General features: G+C 47.5%; 1 protein-coding gene across 2 annotated transcripts in view; it reads right to left on the bottom strand.

Moving 5' to 3' along the window:
- SPRING1 (SREBF pathway regulator in golgi 1) overlaps window positions 1-22,110 on the bottom strand; it is a 196,725-nt gene that overhangs the window by 31,042 nt on the left and 143,573 nt on the right. For both annotated transcript variants that reach the window (XM_069619216.1, XM_069619217.1), the window contains exon 5: window positions 19,744-19,857. In XM_069619216.1, the coding sequence (XP_069475317.1) occupies window positions 19,744-19,857 (114 nt within the window). The remainder of the gene's footprint in view (window positions 1-19,743; window positions 19,858-22,110) is intronic.

The following is a 22,110-nucleotide window of genomic DNA, read 5'->3' as shown; positions in this document are numbered from 1 at the left end:
AGTGGCAAACAAAGCATGTTCAACAAATAACGTCATGGAGCATCCCATTACTATGCTGGCAGCCTTCTCAATGGCGAACGCGGCGGCGGCTGCCAAAGATGGTTCACAGGGAAAGTGACCCCTAATTACTGGGTCCAACATCCCACTGTAATAGGCAAGATGCTTGTACCCCAATGTGGTTCTCTGCGTGAGTACTGCTGTCATAACTGTGCCATGTGTGTGTGAAAACAAAAAGAATTCCTCAGCATAATTGGGAATCCCTAAAAATGGAGCTGTGCAAATAGCCTTTTTCAACTCATCAAACCATTCTTCCATTTCCTCAGTCCAGACCATGTTTTGCTGGGTTGCCTGTGCTTTTTTCAGCGCCCGCAACAAGGGCCTTATGTATGAACTGTAATCAAAGACCTATGCTCTCACATAATTACATAATCCCAGAAATGTTTGCATGTGCTTTATCGTGTGGCTTCAGGGTTTCTGTAACACTCACCTGACTCCCACGGAGACGCTGACCAGGTCTGGGCTGCTGCGGCCTCTTCTAAGGTGATGCGCAGGACTCGGAACACCGACTGGGCCGGACCCCCAAACCTCGCCTGTCTAATGCGTAGGAAGATCTTTCTGTAGATGGGGAAAAGGATTTTAATCACCTGCGGAGTGATGAGTCGAACCCCTCCTTTCCCCTTTTACTCTCTCTTCAAACCACCTCTGAACCTTCCCGTTAATTCTCACCTTAAGATTTGAAATGATGAGCTCTCCATCCTGCTTCTGGTGCAGGGGTGCGGTAGAATCCAGTTACTTCACTGGTTATTGGACGGGCATTCAGGTCCAGTTGCTTCACTGGTTTTTTGGATGAATAAGGCGCTTTCGTAAGTATATGACTTATCAAGTTCAAGTGTTGTTCTCCCTTCCTTTTTGGCCTTTTTTTTCAATGGACTGCTTTTAGTCTTTTAGCGCAGGTGCAGAGCGAAGATTCCACGTAGAGAAGACAATTCGCTGTGGATAATTCAGGTGAGCTTATGTTGGGGTGGTTTTTCTAATGTCTGTATGTTCACCCACTAATGCGCGTGTTCTTTTTTCCCCATAGGGGCCGGGGCGCGGTACTGCCAAAAGGCGTGCCGACCCGAGATGAGGAAGGATTCTCCCCCACCAATCGCCAGGTAAGCCTTCTGGCAAATCAGTTTTTTTCCCAATGTTTTCTCTGGCTCACCTTTTGTTCTTCTCTTTTCCTTCCTAGGTGCTGGAATGCAGCGGAACGTGCGGATGGTCGTAGGAGTACGGAATTCCTTGTTGACAGGTGAGTTGAGCGCAGCGCTGCAACGAGCAACGCGAGGAATCCAAAAATAATGTCTTTTCCTTTAGGATCGTCGGTGTGTTGGCTCCGGATCCCATGCAATATCAGGTAATGTCCTTTATTCACCTTCCATTCCTCTCTTCTTCCTTTTAGGTGTTCCAGGACTGAAGCAGGCGTGGCTGGAGTCAGGATGCAGGAGCAGACACGGTGAGCGTCCAGCTGCTAGGAGCAGAGCAACGCGAAGCGTGAGCTGCTGTCTGGGCGTGGCTTAAATAGCCTCCAAAGAAGTCCCAGTATGTATCCTTCCCCAATCAGGTATGTATCCTTCCCTGACCACGCCCGAGTGGCAAAATAGTCCCACAGATAAAGTAGTTCCTTTCAGGCCTCAAAGAGGTCTGGATCTGGCAGCATGGTCTGCATCAGGTAAATCCACCAAAAGCACTCCCTTTATGAGCCTGGCGCCTTTGGCGCCAGGACTGATGTTCAAAATGAGCCTGGCGCCAAAGGCGCCAGGACTGTGTCCAAAGGGCCCCTATTTGGGGTTGCTAGACCTTCCCCTGGGTACCTGATGTGTACTTCCGGGGCTGCCGGTCTTGGACTGGCTCTCCGGGAGTATGCATCATGACAGTTTTCAAAATAGTCTCAGCTCTCTCAGGAATAACATTCTTTCCTTCATGCGAAATTAACTTGCCTATGTATAACACTTACTCTTGACAATGCCGCAATTTCTCCTTGTCTACTTTATATCCTTTCTCTGCAGGGAATAATCATCAATTGAACTTAATCACGTCTGCACTCTTCCTCTGAGGTGCTACAGACCAATATGTCATCTACGTACTGCAACACAACACTTTTCAAATCGATATTGCTTAAGTCCATCTGCAGGAATCTATTGAAAATCGATGGAGACTCACAGTACCCCTGAGGCAATCTCATGCTTTTCAGTTTCTTTTGTCTGAAAGTAAATGACGTCAGATCTTGAGAGTCTTTATGCAATGGGATTGAGAAATGCATTTTTCAAGTCAATCACCACGAAATATCACGCCTCGACAGGGCTACTACATAAGATCGTCGCAGGATGAGGAACTAGAGGGAACTCGGCCTCTACAATCTGGTTAAATCGGGCAGAGGTCTTGAATTAAATGCCCCAAACCCCCCTTTACTTTTTTCCCCAGGGTGCACTGACGTATTACACAGTAACTCTGACGTCACTAAGATACCTTGTTACATCACGGCGGATATCGTCTTGAACATACCTTCATCTGCCTCTCGAGACATGGGATATTGTTGTGCTCGAGGTAAAATTGCTCCTGGTTTCAAATTAATCTTAACTTCTCCAGCTTCTTTCAATAGGACTACGTCATAGGGGCCGTTTGTCCATAATGCAACTGGCTCCCCATGTCTTCATCAAAAAACCTGGGAGGCTTCTGTGCCAACCATTTTCTGAGGAACCTCACGTTTAATTGCTCTCACCCAATAAGTCATACTCATCTCGAATATTACTTTGCCATCTGATGGATGGTCTCTAAATATATCCTCATCAGTGATGTCAGTCAATCTATAACCTTCCGCAATGGCAATCACTGTACTCCATCGTCTGCCTTCATAATCAGTTCCATCAAGTAAAGCCATTTCTCCTCGCGCTATGGCTGCTTGTAATTCTAAGGGAAAGACTCGTACTCCCCACTCATCCATAGGTATCCTTGGTCTAAATAAAAATTCATCAGGTATCCTTACAGTTTTACCCACTAAACCAGATAGCCATGTTAACAGAATGTGTACCCCATAGTGAAAAACCTCTGGTTCTAATGGTACTCCTCGTATGGCCATTTGTCCTGAAAACGCCATAATAAATTCACTCACGTTTAAATAATGCATTCTTGGTGTTTAACACACTATGCCTTCATCAGTGAACGAAATCGTCATGTTCAACTTTGTCATTAAGTCTCAACCTGGTATATTGACAGGTGTCTGTCTCAAAAATAACAAATGGTACAGACATGTCACACTCCTATAGAGACTGGCAATTTTTCAGTAGCATTCAGTGGCATTCACAGATAATGTAAATTTCCCCTCTCGGATACATGAGTGTGTCGCACCCGTGTCTACTAAAAAATGAAACTTTTTGCCTCCTATATTGATGTCAACCCTAGGTTCCTCTGGAGGATTGGGCGTGACTGATGGTATTGAACACATCAAGTCTCCCAGTGAGCTGTCCTATTGTGGGTACATTCTCATCCCTGTGAAAAAATTCCCTCCATCAACAGTGACACCCCCCTATCTGATTCATTAACTGTCCCGTGCTTGTGTCTTGCTGTATCTGCATTGGCGATTGCTGTGATTGCCCTTGCGGCTGATTCATTGTGGTCTGCAGGCGGGTATGCGGTGCCCCCCCTCTTGAGAATTTCCCATTTTGCATGTACTTTTGACATCTACACATGCGTGCAAGGTGCCCTAAGATACCGTATGTCCAACATACAGGAGGTCCCCTAATTTGCCCTTCCTGCATGCCTTGACTATCATTCTGTGCGTTTTGAAACCCACTCTGGTTATTCTGAAAGCCTCTACCTCGGAAATTTTCCATACCTTGTGGTACGAATCCATTATTACCTTGATCGTACCGCCTTTGGTTATTCACCTGTGGCATGCCTGCTGCTTGCTGTGTACTGTACCCTTTTCCGTTAGTCAACATCGCCCCTTCTAGGGCATACTTTGATCATTTTTTCTGCACTAATATTGCCTCTTCACCTTTCCTAGCATCATCTTTCTTTCAATTCTGCTCCTGCAACAGTCTGCAGTACCGCGCAATGGTCAGCTGAATTTCTGACCATGGCTTTGCTTCCATATCTACTAACTTCTTGAGCTGCTTCTGCACTGACTCTGGCAGCCCTTGGCATAGTACATGATAAAATATGGGTGTAGATTTGCGCATCTCCACATTCCTCCGGAAAATTCTGAATGTAAACAAGAGGCTCATCCCCTTCCTGCATCTTTTTCGTCATTATAGCTCCCATATCTGACATGTCCGGATACAGCACCAAGCGCTTTCCAGACTGTCGCCCTACAGTTGTTAAACGGTGCTATCATGAGCAGTGTTCACCGCAGTGACACGAATACCCTGCTCTTCACCAAATGTCGTCAGCTCTCTCCCCAAGAATGGCGACTGGAAGGCCTTTAATGTCCCCTATAGCGAACGTGTTTCCTCCTGTCATTTTTTCTAACTTATGTATCCATTTCCCAGCACCAGAAGTTAAACTCGGGAGTTTACACCTTAAATTATCCTTATCCATCTGTGGCCAAGGTATATACTGCGGTCTGGCTCCTCCTTTCTCTAACAAGGGAAACTGCAAAATCCCAAACTTGCATTCATCCCTCATCGTCTGTCCATAGCAAGGACAATGGTTTTGCACCGCTTTCTTCCTGGCAGCGACCTTAACCTGCTCTTATAAGGTGGCGAGTCCCTCCTCTCACTACCGGATCGCCCTCTAGGTTGAACTAGCCACGTCAGAGATTCTGATGCCGGAGATATAGGTAGGTCTAAATCCGACCAGCTTACTTCCTTGTCCATTGGAGAACATCCTTCAGGACCACATGCGTTACCTATCTCCCCCCGCCCCCCCCCCCCCACGGAAGGTTTCTCTATCCTCGTTTAACATATTCTGTCCCCAACTTGTGTGGCTTCTCTCCCCTTCATCTCTATTCAGCCTTAGCCTGTCTAAAGACAACTCTTTAGGCTCAAAACAACACACGCCTCACTCTCTTGTCATACAACTGCGTACTCTGAAGTTGATCGTTTTTGCTCTTTCCTGTCAATTCTTTCTTAGTCCTCATATCATGATAGACTATTGATTGCGTCCTCAATACTTCTAGAGACAAACTCATCCTCTAGATTTGCTCTAGACGGACCTAGCATTGGTTTGTGTGCTGGGAAGAATTCTTCTCTGTCCTCCCATGCCACTACTGGATTAGGCTCCATTAATTCTTTTTCTACACGCTCAAGATTGCGTGCTCTCTTCTGTTCAATTTCATTATTAAGCTCTCTCCGCTTCCTTGCTTCTTCTCTCACCCTGTCTTCTTCCTTGCTTTTCATAACTCTTCTCTCATTTGCCCTTCGTATTTCTTCATCTCTACGGCTTTGTATTTTATCCCTTAATTTCTGTTCTTCCTCTTCCTTTCTTTCTAGCTTTTCTCGTTCTTCCATTGCCCTCTTATCATATTTTCTTTGCTCCTCTGCCCTTTCCTGCTTTTTCAGTTGTTCGTCTTGATACAACTCTTCTCGTCTTTGTCTGTCCTTCCTTCTTGTCCCATCTTCTTTCAATCTTTCTTCCAGTTCCCTGTCTTATCTTGTTCGTCTCGATCTTCCCTTTGCCTTACGTCCTCGATGCTCTTACCATAAAGTTTGAGCAAAATCTCCCCACCCATCCTTCCGTTCTGTATGAGTGCTACCTCATCAGCCTTATCTTGCTCTCCTTTCCATCTCTTTATTTCCCGCCCTATATCTAAGGATGTACTTAGTCGATCACTTCTTTCCTTGTCGCGTCTGCCTTTGTCCCGCAGGACTTTAGAGATCACTTCTCTTTCAGGAATTTTCTCTGGGCCCTCGCCGCTGCTAGGCGCAGGCGATTCATATGCCGGATTGCTGTACCCTGCTGCTGCCTTAAGCTCTCTTAATGGGTACACTCTGTCATCTTTCTTACTATTGCCATTTACTTCAGGCGTGGCGGGGGGAGCAGAAGGCTCCTCACCCCCCTCTTTGCATATGTTAAGTATCTAGTCTTCAGGAGGCGGCTCTTACTGGTACATTTTTCAGAGCTCTAAGCTCGCTAGCCTTTTGTCTAGCCTTTTTACCCCATGTATGCTGCATGCAAATATGTTGTCATGTGTTGCAAAACTGCCTTCGATAGTGATCCCCTTTTGGCTATGGCATGAACATTTTATCTGCCGTGCTTTTAACCCATTCCGCACTATACTGCCTAAGCTTAGGTGCATGTTTCGGCAACTGTTTGCAAAGATGTGTGAGCGGAGTAATATCCTCCATTTTGACTCGTCACACTTGACCGTCAATACTCCACTTGCACATTTCAAAAATACGTTTTTGAAAAACAATACAATCTAAGCATGCACAAACCGTTGCAGCTCTAAACCCTTTGTATCACATTTTTACTCCAATCTACTTATTCACTAAACACCATCAATTCAACTTCAACAAATAAATAATGAACTCTTAAATCTTGCTATTTCTTTATTCATGTCTCTTAATTCGTCTATTATTTCTTCACCATATATATATATATATATATATATGTCTAAATAACACATAAAACAGACAAACAGACATACTCGACCGGCCACATATATCTCAGTCTACGATCCTCAAGACTTATCCTTGCCTCTAAAAAATACCCCGATTGGGATGTGAATTATTCTCTTTGGACTGTCTTTAAACAAGTCTGTAGCCTACGTCATTCGCAAATGGAACTCTAGATACGATTCCTTCTGTTACGTGCTGTAACACAGGACTTACTCTACTGTGAAGTTCATCGTATCACAGTTTAATTGCTTGGCTCCTCTCCTCAAGTCAATTACTTTATAACTTGACGCTTATCATCTCGAGTTGCTTTTACCCCAACCTCCCTCCGTTACTCATTTTCCCCTCATCACTCTCTCCACTCACTGCCCATTCACAATTTTGCTACCTCACTCAGTTTTTACTCACCATTTGTTTTTTGGACTGTCGGCTCTCAGGATCATCTCATCAGCCTCTTCAACCTTCTGTCCATTCAGCTTCCTGTAGAAGTCGGGAGGGGGATTTTGCCTGAAAAACAAGGGACCGATCTCATCTGCGCTTGGCAGGCTTATTTTTCCGCTATCTACAGGGAGCTTCACGTCCTTTCGGCCGAATGGCAGAGGACGTCCGATATTGCCGGGACCCCAAAGCTTACCATCTCAATGGATTTTTAACCATCCTCTGCTACCATGTGAACTGGGACAGCCGACCCAGCCCTTTAAGACAAGGTAGCGATACTATGAGATGAACGGGGATGCAGAAGATAAACATCAATAATCAAAACCTCTCAGGAAGTTGGAAAAGCTGACCGTTTTAATGTCAATTATCTAAAACAGTACAAAGGACATCAATGGACGTCTCACAGCATAGTCTCAACGATTCTCATAAAAAAACATCATACTTAAGAAAGTGATAGGCTCCTTAACATTAAGGGGAGGGCTTAGTTGCCCCACCTAAACAGGTCACTATGAATGTCACTAAATACACAACGTCCCATTGGTTACACAAACTATAGTGCACTTAATTACACGGCCCGTACAATTGGTTGGCACTCTTACATCCGTCAGTGCTTTTCTACCTATGTTAGCAGCACACAGACTGGACTTCCAGGTGCTGGTGAGCTTGTCATAACCATAGCTTCCAACCAATCAGCATATCATCACCTCAGTGGTCTGCTGTCAATTAAGGCTTTGAACTTTTCCTTGGAAATGTTCTTTGCTCTGGAGAATTCAGGGTAGTAGAGGCACGCTCTGCCTCCATGTGTAGGTGTGGTTCATCATGTTTGTCAAACTTCATCCCTCCATGTGACTTGAAGACCACAAATTAGAGCTCTGGTGCATTTAAAATACTATTTTTTAATAGACCTCTGATGTCTTCTTTGTTTTCGACCAGGTCTTCTGAACAGGAGCTTCATTCTTTCATACGATTGTAACCAATATCTGCTCATCCCAGCCCTGAGCGCCCTTGGCTTCTTGGTGCTCATCCAGAGCTGCCCTTCTAAGATTCACTACTGTAATTTCATTACTTTTTAACTGCGACACACTGGAAAAGAGGCCTTCCTTTTCTGGTCCAGCTCTGCTATAACACGTAAAGGAAACATCCATTCTTTACTCACTCCTATATATGTGTATACGTTGGCGCATGCCACAATCTATTCACTACATAGCTAGCTTCAAGAATACTTCATCTGCTTGCGTTTCTTCGCATATGTACACGTGTAAAATAACTTGATATCTTCGAGTCTGTAGCATAAGCCTCTTCATCTCGAGCCTGAGATGTCACTTATCTTTGATACTTTCTTGATGCCTTATAGCAATATCTTCATTCTCTTGTCTCTGCATCTCTTCTATGGACATCAATCTGGCTTTGTGTGACGTCACCATTCTTCTCTTTCATTCATTTGTTCTGCTTCTTCCGGGATTTCACTCAAATGGCCATCATACTGTCTCGTATGCAGGTATGGTTTTCTCAACGGGAATCTTGCCTCCAGGATTATCGTTATCAGTATTTTCACCGGTACTACACGTGTTTCACGCTCTGGCTTCCAACATACAGGCAATATGGGCGAGTTGGTTGATGTGGGGGTACTTGGCTACTTCTCTAGAGAATGATGTTGAGAAGTTAAAGTACTTCACCTATAATGATCTTCGTAATGGAGGAGTGAGAGGTTTTCTTTATAGGTGGTGTGTTTGGGAGCTGTTAGCGTATTGTTCAGATCGTTTGAGTAATTGTCCCCAACTCTGTCCATCGTGATATTTTGTGGGCTGCAATCGGTGGGGCATCTGTGGTGTGCTTGGAGCAGTCAATGCGTTTCCTCATTTTTTCGAGCTTCACTGAAGTGGGTGTTGGCATTGCATTTTTGTCAGAAGATTGCAGAATTGCATGGTCTGTTTTCGGGATGGATGCAGTGTTTCACGGTTTTGAAGATCGTCCTGCTCTTTTTGGATGCTTGAATTGTGGTAATTGTGTGGTCGTTTGTGAAGGCTGTCGTGAGGAGTGTCCTGTATGCTGATGAGGAGAATTTTCTTGTTGGTGGGATATTATCCAGAACTTTTCTGGCATGCAAATTGTGCAGTTGCGGGTCACAGTGTTTGTGTACCAATGTGTAGAGCACTTAGGTATGCATGCATTAGCGTTAGTCTCAGAGCACGGCTGAGATGGGCATGGACATTGTCAGAGGGGTCAGACACAAAGGCAAATGAGATTAGGCTTCCATTCAGGGAGTCTTTGGGGAAGTTCCTGTAGGAATGTTGAGGTGTCTTAGTCTATTTGGATTTGCCCGGGTGGGGGAGAGGTGCTTGGGGGAGAAGGATGGGTAGTGCTGTGTGGTCTGTCCAGTCCAAAAATGGGGATTGATGAGGACTTTTGATGGCTAGAGAGAGGGTGCGTTTTGCAGCTTTCCACGTTCGAACAATTAGGTACCGTGCTGTCCTTTTTCTTGTTCATTCACCATTATACTTTTTCTTATATTTATTTTTCTACCTTAGCTTAGAGTCTAATGGTATTGAATTTGGTTTCTTCCAGCAAAGGAGCTGGACAAGTCTGCCCATTTAACACTTGTTAGTTATGATTTATGTATATTTTGTGTAGTTATTAGAGGGATCACGTAACTTTTAATGCCATTTTTTCATGTACTTTTGTAGGATTGGTCCCGATGAAGGATGTATTTCCAATGCATTGGCCCACATTCACACGTGTGCTTCTGGGACACTTCTGTTCAAACTGAATAAATCACTCTGAAAAACATGATTTGAAAACATATATATATATATATATTTTTTTTAATACTGTCGGAAATTTTTTAGAGACAGTAGTCTCAAAGAGTGAGAACACAGAACGCTAGGTTTTCTCCTTCAGTCTTTAGTTTCATGACCTATGGCCAGGCCATTCTTACTCAAAGGGTCAAACTTTCGGCCCTCGCTGTCTGGAGGTATTGAGCACTGGGCCGAATGACTGAGATCTTCTTTCGGCTGCAGATGAAATTACACACTGCCTAAGGAATCTCAAAGCATCTTCTGGCACCTTGCACGTCTTATCCACCTTGCTCTTTTAGAGGTAGAGCCAAAATGGTTTTAATTGTGAAGGGAACTTCTTCCCAGATGTTAAGAAAGATTTCTCTTGCAACTTTCCCTCCATTGTTCCTATGGACCCCCATTCTTTTTGCTCTGTTTTTAACATGTTCTGACTTTAAAGGAAGTAAAGTCTTCAGCTTCCCTTGCCTTTTACTCATTGTTATTGGGAAACTGATTAGTACTTCAGACTATCAGTACTGGGAAAATATAAGTTCCCTTTTTTGAATTCTTGTACTTTTAAAAATTGCGCATAGCACCTTCCAATGCAGTGCAAAGGGCTGAATTTTGTATCCCCCTAGCTTTTTACACCTGCGATTTTTGGTTACTTTATTTATACAGAAGATACGGTCCGAAACAGGAATCAGAGCTCCAGATTTCCTAGGCAAACAAATTAAGTAGAAAGGAAAGCAGTCCTGCCTCTCTGAAAACATTCAAGCCGGACAAGTTGGGTGTCATGCTCATTATATAATGGAGGGTGCCAATCTAATGGAGGGTGGGGGAGGTAAAAGGGAATCTCAAAGCTATCTGTAGTAGTGTGTCCTTGGATGTGATAAATCATCCCACTTATCGTCAAACAAAGGGTCATCGTCGGTGGACATTTCATAGTTATCTCATTAAATCAGAAGTAAACTTACCCTTAAAACAGAAGTGAACGGCCTTTATTCCAGAATGGATTGCAGTGGAATTTCCTCCTCTTTGAGTTAGGGTGTTACGATTATTAATGGTATTCATTGCACGCGTACCTAGCTTCGAGAAGCAACAGAGCGCTTTACAGAGGTATACAACAATACAGATGCATAATCGAGTGCTTTTCAGGGGTAACAACAGAACAGATATACAACGGGTGTAGGATACAGAGAGGCACAGAGGAGGGGCACAGCTGTACCGGGTGGCAGGAAGGAGGGGCAGGCAGCATCTAGCGAGTTAGGTGTCGCTAGGGGCAACGTGATGGCCTAGGCTTTGAGGAGGAGAGATTTCTTGAAGAGGTGGGTCTAGAGTTCTTTTTTGAAGAGCATGGAGACGAGTCCGATGACAGGGATGAATGTGCATAGTCTTGGGGAGTAGGCAGAGAAGGCTCGTTTTCTGGTCCTTTGCTTTTTGCAGCGGCGGATTTCAAGTGTGCACGTGTCCTGGCTTCTGGTGGTGCGCTGTCCGCCAGAGATGCAGTGTTTCTCTGCGAGGTAGCTGGGTGACGGGTGACTGGCTTATAGATGAGGGGCTTGTTGATCTTTGGACCGGTCTCCAAGGATATTTTGGCAATGGTAACAGTGGTGTCATGTTAGGGATAATTCTCATTTCTGTGCTAATTCCATTCAACCTTAGAGACCCCGAGCTCTTTTGCTGGACTTTAGGACTTTTAAAATTGTAAACCCTGGAGTGAGCGAGACCCTTTTCTCACTCTCTCATGTGTTGACTTGAATTGGATTATGCGTTTCCTCAGTTTTTGGAGTCTGACAAACTCCATAGGCATCTACTTTTTGTATGGTGACACACACAGCACCTTCAGTACAGTGTCACAGAGAAGTCCTTTAGATTTCTCAGAAGGTTTAAATACCTTTCCTTGTGTGAACTACTGTTCCCAAGAATATTAAAGTGAAATTGACTTTACTTACCTTTTCTCTTTGTAGATCCAGCACACCGCATCTTATGTGAGGTGCGAGGGGGGGGCAGGGGTTACCTAGTAGCCACTTATCGTACATTTGCATGTAACATTTTTTATGTTACCCGCACTACTTTAAATGGCTGGTGGCAGTGGTGTAATTTTCCGACCATTGTGTTTTCTACCGCAAGCTGAATCCTCAACTGCAGTACAGCACCCATGGGTACCATTTCTGTCAAAATGGCCTCGGTCTTATTTTTTTGCCATTTTCTGTTTGTGAGGTCTTTCTTGGGTTTTACTCTGTGGGTTGAGCCAGGATTGAGCTCTTTGTTCATTTTGCCTTTGGCTGGCTTCATGAAGCCCGCCTCTGGCTCCAGTGTGTCTGGAAAGGTAGAATGTGAGGGAGGTTCCTGAGAATGTGAGGGAGGTTCCCGAAACCCTCCTTTCCTTTGACTCTAGGAGTGCATGAATGCAACCAGTCCTGATTGCCTGGCTGTCCTTTTAGGACAGCCACCTTGCTGTGGGATTGACAGCCTAGGCTGTGCATGAATGGGAGAAACCTGCTTTAAAACCGACGGTTTTGGGGTTAGAGGTCGAGTCGACCGACTACTGGGAGAAACACCCGACGAGGAAACAGTCAACGAAGCTTGCTGCATCCTCCTGGACCTAAATTGCCTGGTGAAACCCTGCTGCAGTGCTGAAACTCCTTTTTCAATTGGACAGAGAAGCTCCGGAAGGGACGACTTCTTCCCTTGGGTTAGTGGGACCAACTAACCCCCCCGAGACTAACTCTACTGGACCATATTCCCAGATTGCTGTACTTCTTTGCTGCTGCAAGAACAAAGTGCCAGGGGTCGAGAAAACTGTAGTCTAGTGCAATGTCTGAAATCTGGCCAGATGTTCTAGGAGTCTCTTCAGGACACTCCAGAAGCAGGACGACCAGAGCTGGAGTCCCCTCACCAGAGTGCAGGACCCAAGGAGCGAAAGAAGCCCAACCGGTATCCGAGATCCACGACGGTGCCGTTTACTGAGCGCTGAAACAGCAAGGTGCCGCTGAACCAAAAGCCCTTAGCTGCAGACGACCTCCAAACTGCCGCCACACGAGCCCTCCAGACATCCTCCCTCTTATCCCCACAACGGACGATCAGGAATCCAGGGTCTGCATCACTGCAAAAGGACAGAATCCAGCTGGACCACTCTTCTTCCAACCAGAGGTACTGTTTATACTTTGGGTACTTACCGCAGTGTCTTTTTAGCTGTGTTCTTCTCAGTTGGGAATTGCATTAGCTCACCTTAGAGTTGATTTCAACTCCACTTATCACAGGCTTCACAGCTTGTGACCCTACAAGTGATTTCCACAAACTCTCTAACTTTGTGCAAGACTTTTTATCTAAGAAGTGCCTCAGCTCCATAGACTGTGCTCCAATTGACTTTGGCTGTCCTGGCTCCCTGCAGACTCTTCTAGTCCATTGACTTTGATATTTCGGCCCCTCATAGGTGGTGACTTGTTTTAGACGGTTATTGCTTGGAAAGGCTTGTCTAGATCTCATTGGAAGATTTAAGCGTCCTCACCTATACTGAGAACCTGTTGAAAATGTTTCTTTCCTTAAACATTTCCTTTCTGCAACCTCAGAATCTGCAAAGTGTATTCAGTGTGATATATAAATGCGATTACTGTCCTTGTGAAAGAAGTCATCTCAAGGTGTAGGAAGTATGTAAAAAGCACATCTAGAGAGTATCCACTAAACTTGTGCTGATCCTGAAAAGTATATTAACCTTGTTACTTAAATTGCCTGTTTAACGAATGTTTACTTAAAAATGTATGTTAAATAAGGAACTAGTTACTTACCTGTAACTGTTGTTCTCCGGCATGGGTCTGGCATGGATTCACATGCTCATGAATATTCCCCGTCGTCAGGCTGGGAATCCTCGGTAAAGAAAAATCAGTATCAGTTTCGTTTCTGATCGGTCTTTCCTAGTAGTAACCAATCACTGGTCTCTGGGTCATACTGCCCCCAGCCAATGACTGCCCTCTCCCTAAGCCCCTCCCCGGGCAGCCATCCTCAGATTTGGTAGCACGTAAAGTGGCAGTATGACCAAGTGAAGAGCCGCAGAGGGGAAGGAGGGAGGTTTCGCATGTGAATCCATGCCAGACCCATGCTGGAGAACAACAGTTACAGGTAAGTAACTTGTTCCTTCTCCAGTATGGGGTCTGGCATGGATTCACATGCTCATGAATATAAGAATACACAGCAGTACACACATGCACAGCCACGGGAGGTGGCAAAAGGCTCAACATCAAGCATTACTTAAACGCAACATTAAGCAACTCTTACCTCCTCACCAGGCCCACCTTCAGGCGAACAGGTTGCGCAGCACCGTTTGGCCGACTCTGGACTCCTCCCTGGAATCCCGGTCGATGCTGTAGAATCTCGTGAAGGTGTGCGTCGACCTCCACGTAGCATGTCCAGCAGGGGCACACCAGACAAGAACGCCGTAGTAGCAGCGATCGCTCTGGTCGAATGGGCTCTCGGACGGCCGGGCAATGGTCGGTTGGCCAACCGATGACAGTGCATGATGCAGCTGGAGAGCCATCTGGAAATGGAAGCCTTCAAGAGAGCCTTCCTTTGGTTCACAGGTCCAAAGTTCACAAAAAAGCTGTGATGTCTTCCGAAAACTCTTCGTTCGGTCCACGTAGAACTTAAGCGCTCTAGCTACATCCAGCGAGTGCAAAGCCCTCTCGGCCGGCGACGAAGGCGACGTAAAGAAAACTGGCAACAACAAGGGCTCGTTAAGATGGAAGTCCGACGGCACCTTGGGCATGAAAGAGGGGTGCGTCCTCAGCACCACCCTCGTATCGTGAAAAGTCAAGTATGGAGGCTTGCAGGATAGGGCCTGAATCTCTCCCACGCGTCGTGCGGAGGTGATGGCCACAAGGAACGCTGTCTTCCATGACAGGAACCTCAACGGAGCCGAATGCAAAGGCTCGAATGGTGGCCCCATGAGCCTGGTCAGCACCACTTTGAGCGCCCACGACGGGGCCGGAGGCTTCACCGGCGGGAATGATCGGAACAGTCCCTTCATAAATTCCTTCACCAGTCGATGAGACCACAAGGAAGGCTGTCCTGCAGTTCTGGTGTATCGGAGATCGCTGCCAGATGCATCTTGATGGAAGCGTGAGCTAGTCCAGCTTTGGCCAGCGACAGTTGGTATGGTAGCACTTGAGGTGCTGTAATCTGTAGAGGGTTGATATTCTGTGCACAGCACCAGACAGAGAACCTCTTCCACTTGTGTCCATAGCACTTGAGAGTTGAGGACGCCCTGGCCTTTGCAAGAACCTCTCTGCAGTCAGCCGGGATATTGTACCCTCCAAACTCTCGTGCTGCAGGAGCCAGGCCTGCAAGTTCAGCGACTCCGGGTCGTGATGAAGAATGGCGCCTCCCTCTCTGGAGAGAAGATCTGCGTCCGTCGGCAGCTTGACTGGTGGGGACGCTGAGAGGTCCAGAAGGTCCGGGCACCAGATCTATCTCGGCCACGCCGGTGCGCAGAGGATCATCCTGCACTGGGACCTCTTGAGCTGGCTGATGAGCCGAAGCAGCAGCGGCAACGGAGGAAACACATACAGGAACAGGCTGTCTGTCGTCACCGTCTCCTGATGTGCCGGAGTCTGGAAGTCTGTGCCCGCCGTGAGGTGTGCACGGGTGCCCCACCACTGAATCGCCCGACGAAAACCCTTGTTGAGCGGGATCTTGTCTTCGAAGCTGCCCCCCGCTTGCATTCAGCGGGCGTCGAGGAACTCCTGTAGAGGACGCATCCGTAGCCTGCACAGGCACACTAGATAGATGCATGAGGACATCATTCCGAGGAGGGGCTTGATGGATCTCACCCTGGCCACATCCGTGGCTAGCAGGCGCTGCACCTTGCCTAAAATGGCCTTCATCCTTTCCTCCGACGGAGACGGCAATCGTTCCACTGTATCGAGCTTCGCTCCCAGAAACAGTGCCACCTGCGATGGAACCAAATGGGATTTCGGGTAGTTGATGGAAAAACCCACCTCCGTGAGTAAGCGGACGGTCTTCGCTGTGTGCTCGACGGCGAGTTCTCTTGTCCTTGCACGGATGAGCCAGTCGTCCAGGTAGGGGTAGACGTGGATCCCATGCAGGCGAGCCGCACCGCCACTGGTGCTAGGCACTTGGTGAACACCCTGGGTGCCGACTTCAGTCCGAATGGCAGAGCTCTGAATTGGTAGTGGCGTCCTTGGACTACGAATCTGAGGAACTTTCAATGTCCTTTTAGGATGGGGAAGAAAGCATCCTCCAAGTCCAACGACGATAGGAAGTCACCCTCCTCCAGCTGTCCCAGCACGTGCTGGAGAGTGACAATCCTGAACTTCTGTGCCTTGATGTATTTGTTCAACTGACATAGGTCCAGGATGGGGTGCCAACCGCCTGTCTTCTTTCTGATGAGGAAGTATCTCGAGTATACTCCGGAGCCCCGGAGCCTCTTGGGGACGAGCTTGATGGCACCTTTCTTGAGCATCACCTTTACCTCCAACAGCAGTTGAGGGACGTGATTTTCCTTCCTGGCCATGGGAGGAATGCGGGGACACTTCTTTTGGAATTCAAGAGTGTGCCTGTGGGCCAGGGCATCCTGCACCCAACGGTCGGTGGAAATGGACTCCCACACGCTGACTAACTTCGCAAGCCGGCCTCCCACCGGGGTGCTTCAGTGGGGGCCCGACGCTAGGGCCGGTTCAATCTTGCTTGGAGGCGGCCTTGCTGCGGTGGCCTCCTTTGCGAAGACGCCGAGATCCTCCTTGCTTGCCGCGACCTCTGTAAGCCTCCGGGACGAGGAGCGGGCCGTCTGGCGGTATGTAGAGGAGCCACCGCCTGAACCCTTGGAGGCCCCCTGTCTGCCTCTGGCGCTCCAAAAGGGCCATCGTTGCTGAAGGACTCCCAGGGCTCGGGCCGTCTCTGTGTCGGCCTTGATGGCCTGCTGCAACTCATCCACTGTTTTCCAAAACAGGTTGTTGCCGTCGAACGGCATGTCCAAAACCCTAGTCTGCACGTCCTGACGGAAGTCTGTCGCCTTGAGCCAGCCTCGTCGTCGAAGGCAAACACTGTTGCCTAACTGGCGAAACCCGGTGTCGGCAATGTCCGTTGCCACCGTTATGGCGTGGTCAGACGCCACCACACCTTCCTGCATAATCTCCAGGGCCTCCGCCCTCTTGTCCTCTGGTAGGAAGTCCAGTAGGGGGGCCATCTTGTACCATAGCTCCCTGTCGTAACGGGCCACAATCGCTAAGGCGTTGGCCGCCTTAATTGTCGCCGCCGCTGACGAGATGACCCGTCGCCCCATGGCGTCCAATTTCTTACCCTCGCCATCAGGTGGGCAAGTAGAGGTTGAGGCTGTCGCCCCCGCCGCCTTCTTCTTGGCCACCGCTGAGGCAACCGAATCTGGCGTAGGTTGAGCCCTGAGGCACAAAGCGGCGGCGTCGGGGACCCGGTACTTCTTCGTCCCTCTTGGCAGGCGTCGTGGACGGGTTCTTCAGGATCTCAAGTCCCTCGTCCCAGATATCGTTGAGTAACGGTACCGTGGGGACCGTCTTTCTCTTGGCCTCTCGCCGTTGATAGAGGAAACCCTCCTTCTGTTCCTCGGGGCAGAGCTGGAAGAGCTCGGATGCCCTGGCGATCATGTCGTGAAAGGAGCCAATTTTGTCAGGCGGGGAAGCCAGAGGGAGTGGTGATGGAAGGTCCATCCCCTCGTCACCACCATCGTCATCCATTCCCGTCGTTGTATCCGTCGCCGTGTCATCCCTGGGGTCTGGTGAGGGGGATGAGGGCTCCACAGGTCGTGGGGGCAAGAAGGGCAGGGAGGGATGAACTCTCCTCTGCTTGTTCGGAGGGCTTCCCGACGGGCCCGATTCTGGATCGTCCGCCGGGGTTCGTGGTAATCTCGTCCTTATCTCCGTGCATAAGGTTTGGATTGCCATCAGAATGGCAGTCGAGTTGTCCTGAGGCTCGAGCAATGGCTGCGACGGGAGGGATGGCTGCTCCTCCACTGGGGCCTCGTCGACGCCACTGTCGCATTCTTTGACCACCTCTTCGAGATCCCTCTTGTGGGATCGTACCTTCTCGAACCTCTCGTTGAGGTTCTTCACGGTTTCCACCAGCTCCTCCTCAGAGGCTGAATCCGTGTCCGTGATGGCCACCGCCCCCTTCTTTTCCCACCTGGGTCTTCACAGGGGTCTTGTCGATGGACTGGAAAGAGGATTCCCTCCGCGGTGGCAGGGAAACTCTGGGCCCCGAGATTGCCTCCACTGGTGTGGCTTCGCCAGGGCCGCCGCGACTACCTCGATAGAGGCCTTAGCTGAGTGAATCAAGGCCTTCGCAACTTTTGGCGCGCTTGAGGCCTTCACCTTGAGGGAGGGTCACCGCCTCGCTCCCCCTCGGCCGAATCCTTCGAGATCAACCGGGGCTTCTCCAGAAGCTTACCCGGGTTCTTGGATTTCCTCTTCCCCGAACCAGAGCGTTGGCTCGTGGTCGATGGTGCCGGGGAAGGCACGCCCTGCCTGGCAGCCGAAGAGCCCGACCGTTCAGCGCTCCCGGTGCCCGCGGACTCGCTGTGCTTAGCCTTCTGTTGGGCCCCCATCGCCGGGGCGCCCTCACAGGACTTAGAAGGCCGCTCTGACCTTTTCTTCTTTCACCTGCTGGGCCCTTCTCCAGCCAGCTGACGAGGCGGGAACGACGATCCCTCATGGTCCGTTCTGATAGGTTCTTGCAGAACGCACAGTCCTTCTCCACGTGCGTCGTGTCCTCATGAAGGCAGTAGAGACATCTCGAATGCTAGTCCTCCTTGAAAACATTCTGTAACCCGCATTCAGGGCCGTTCCTGAACAGCTTGGATCCGGGTGTCGAGCTTCCCTTGTCCTAGGCCATGTCCATGGTAGGCCTCAGATCTTCTGGAATCCTCCAAGAAGCGTAACTCGACGAAAACTTCACCCTTGAGGGGCGTAGGAAATTCCGAAACGGGTCCCCGTTGATCGGAAGTAGAACGGTGGAGCTTGAGGCTCGATTTAATCGAAAAATGAGAAAATCTCTTTGAAAAAAGCGCGAAAACGCAGTGCATGGTCCTTTAACAGGATTAGAGTAGGGTGGATGCAGCAGCACCTTCTTGTGACTAGGAGAGCCAGGACTGATAGATGGCCAAGAAGATTTCTGCAGTCCAAATTTGCCACTTCATACAAAAATACTTCTCTTGTTTTTAAAAAGAGGGCGATATGGGGGTAAAGGCCAACAGTACAGAAAGTTAGATCTGGCACAAGGGAACCGCCGATGAGCTGTAACATTTACCAAACCCACAACCAGCAGGACCAGTTTACAAAAATTAAAATACCCTTGGAGTTATCTTTCAGAAGTGGAAAGCTGTAAAGACAATATGAAACAGTGTCTGAAGAAATGGAGTGAAGTAAGAGGACTCCCTTCAGCAGAAGATGCGGTTAGAAACTGAAGCTGTCGGGCCGGCCACAGGGTCTTTCAAATTATTGGACAAAAGGCAAATGGTCTGACATGAGGTATTTCAACTGTTCTGATGATTCTCAGATCGAAGGCGACAAATATCAAAGCACATGCAGCTCTAGGAAAGAGCCAATGGTGGAAAGTTCACTATGCATGTTCTGTTGCATGGCACTCTGCTAAGACCCCTCCAGGCACCCTGAATGCATCCCTAATAAATTAGCCTAATTGTAGTACTTTGAAGGTCTTTCAATAAGACCTCCTACAACTCTGCTACATTACATATCAATCTTACACTTCTAGGACAAATTGTATCTGGCACTTCTTAGACATTGCCTCCACTGCTACACTGTGCATGGTTCGCATAATACAATGGACACATTGCCTTTCCTGAAATCACATACTTTCATGAGACCTCTCCATCATGCTTATCGGATCAACTTTGATTGATCACACACAAACACACACACACAGTTCTTAACCTGTGAAGAAGTCCGACACTTGGCCAAACATAGTTCGAAGTGGTCGCCCACTGCTAGGAAAAGGTTCTTGAATGCCACTGCTACTCGATTAAGGAAACGTTCCAGAAGGAGTTGCTGAGACAAAAGGAAAAAATAAAAGGGGGGAAAGTTACATCACTAGATGCATATTCATGTCAAAAGCAACTTTTTTAGAAATGTTAATTGCAGAAGAGAGGTGCATGCAGTGAGTTTCATTAGCATATGATAACAGGCCATCAACTCACCTTTCCTCAGCTGCATCGCCTAATGGCAAAAACATTTCACCCTTGAGCCAAATCAAATCCTGTTTTTGGGGGTGCAACCACGTGCTTCCATTTCCACTGTCTTTGGGATTTGTAGTATTACCAGCCCCCCCTTTTTAAAAAGGCCAAGGAGAATCTTAAGTGCTGACCTCCATACAAAAGAGGACACATATTAATGTGGCAGTTGTGCAGCAATAAAGGAATCTGCTCAATGTAGATAAGAAACGAGGAACATACAGCAACAAACATCCAGCATATGGTACACATCACTGTGTCCCATCAGTAGCCCTCTGCGTAAGGGGCATACCTGCGTTTTGCTGCCTAAAATTGGGCAAATACACCCCTGATTTAAAAATAAGTGTAAAAACACGTAAGGTGTAATTGATTTGCATATGTCTAGTCGTCCCCAGGTTTTCTGCAGTTTTGATGTGTTCAGACCATAGGCACCAGCAGAAACCACTGCAAGAAGGAGGCTTTGTTAGGTTACCTGACATGAAAAGTCCTTAAAAAGGAAAAAAGAAGCACTCAACTACTACGCATGAGGAAAGAAAAATTTATTTTTATTAGTCTTTATGATCACAGCTGACTTTTATTGCTCCCTGAAGTAAGTATCCTTTTATTTTCACCTTCAAAACACAGAGTTAAATACTCCAACACCAAAAATGCGAAATGGAGCCTTGCTAAACAGCAAACTAGGGGGCAAGGTCTAGGATCACATCACCTCAGTGTGTGATATACTGGATAAAGTAGGAGGAATGACCATAGATATTTAAGTTGGGCAATTTGGGCAGAAGAATGAAAATAAGTTTGTAGTATAAAATCTCCAATCCGTTTTGCTGCATAGCTGATGTCTGTATGCATTATGCCCTTATTAAACTAAAAAACCTAGCACTAAGACTTAAGGACAGCAAACATCTCCAACTATTGGTCAAAATTAAATCCATAAGAACAGATGGCCAGGATACGTTTTGTAAATTTTCTGCAAATTTTATTTTTATGGCAACTGAAAAGCCAAGGAACAAGCGCTGCATGGCAAGGGGAGCCAGAGTGATTACATAAGGTTTACACAACATACTTAATCGCATACAGTGGACAAAATGGCAGAGAACCGGCTCTGCCTCAACAGTGAAAAAACCAAACTCCTCCTTACAGGGTCACCCTGGGTAACCTCCGAGATCAGTACGCTTCTTTCACCATTGACAACATTCCCATCAAGGTCTCCAACCACGTGAAGACACTCAGAGTCTACCTTGACTCCGATCTGTCCATGGATAGAAAGGTCAATGCCATCGCTGCATCGTCAGCATACTACTCTAAAGTCCTCAACGCAGCCAGGCCCTTCCTGTTGCGCCAGAACTGCCTCACCATCACCAGGGCAATAATCGGATCTAGGCTAGACTACTGCCATGCCCTTCTTGCTGGGACCTCCAATAAAAACATGGCCAAACTCCAGCTAGTCCAAAATAATGCACTTAGGGCAGCCACAGGCTCCGCAAGAAGAGATCACATCTCCGAAATCAGAAGACAGGCCCACTGGCTACCTGTGAAAGAAAGAATTGATTTTAAAACACACACCCGTACCCACAAATGCCTCCATGAACTTGCTCCTCCCTACCTGATCCAAAGAATCACCAAGCACACTGCCACAAGCCCTTTAAGAATGTGGTACTTCAACACGATTGTCACGCCTAAAACACGCTAGGTGCGTGCCGGTGGCTCCAGCTTTCCCACCCAGGCAGCTACGCACTGGAACACACTCCCACCTCACGTAAGAATGATCGAGTCCCACCAAGCCTTCCGCAAAGCCATCAAGACTAAGCTGTTTGTATGAAATGCATGTATAACTCATGTCATGCATTGTGTGTATCCTTGCCTGCATATGTGTAACCAAGAGACCTTTGGTCAACTAGATACTTTCTGTATATTCTCTGAATCCTAAGTCCAACAGCTTCTTGTAACAGTGCCTCGATGCCCTATACAAATGCAAATAAATAAAATAAATAAAAAACATTCACAGAAGGTCATGGTAGAAGGAAGAACATGTGAAATGTTAAATAAAAGGAAGCCACCAAATTTACACTGGCAA

Source organism: Ambystoma mexicanum, chromosome 10, assembly GCF_040938575.1.
Source record: "Ambystoma mexicanum isolate Mex_15411 chromosome 10, UKY_AmexF1_1, whole genome shotgun sequence".
In the NCBI taxonomy this organism is placed as follows: Eukaryota; Metazoa; Chordata; class Amphibia; order Caudata; family Ambystomatidae; genus Ambystoma; species Ambystoma mexicanum.
This window is presented reverse-complemented; position numbering and strand designations above follow the sequence as displayed.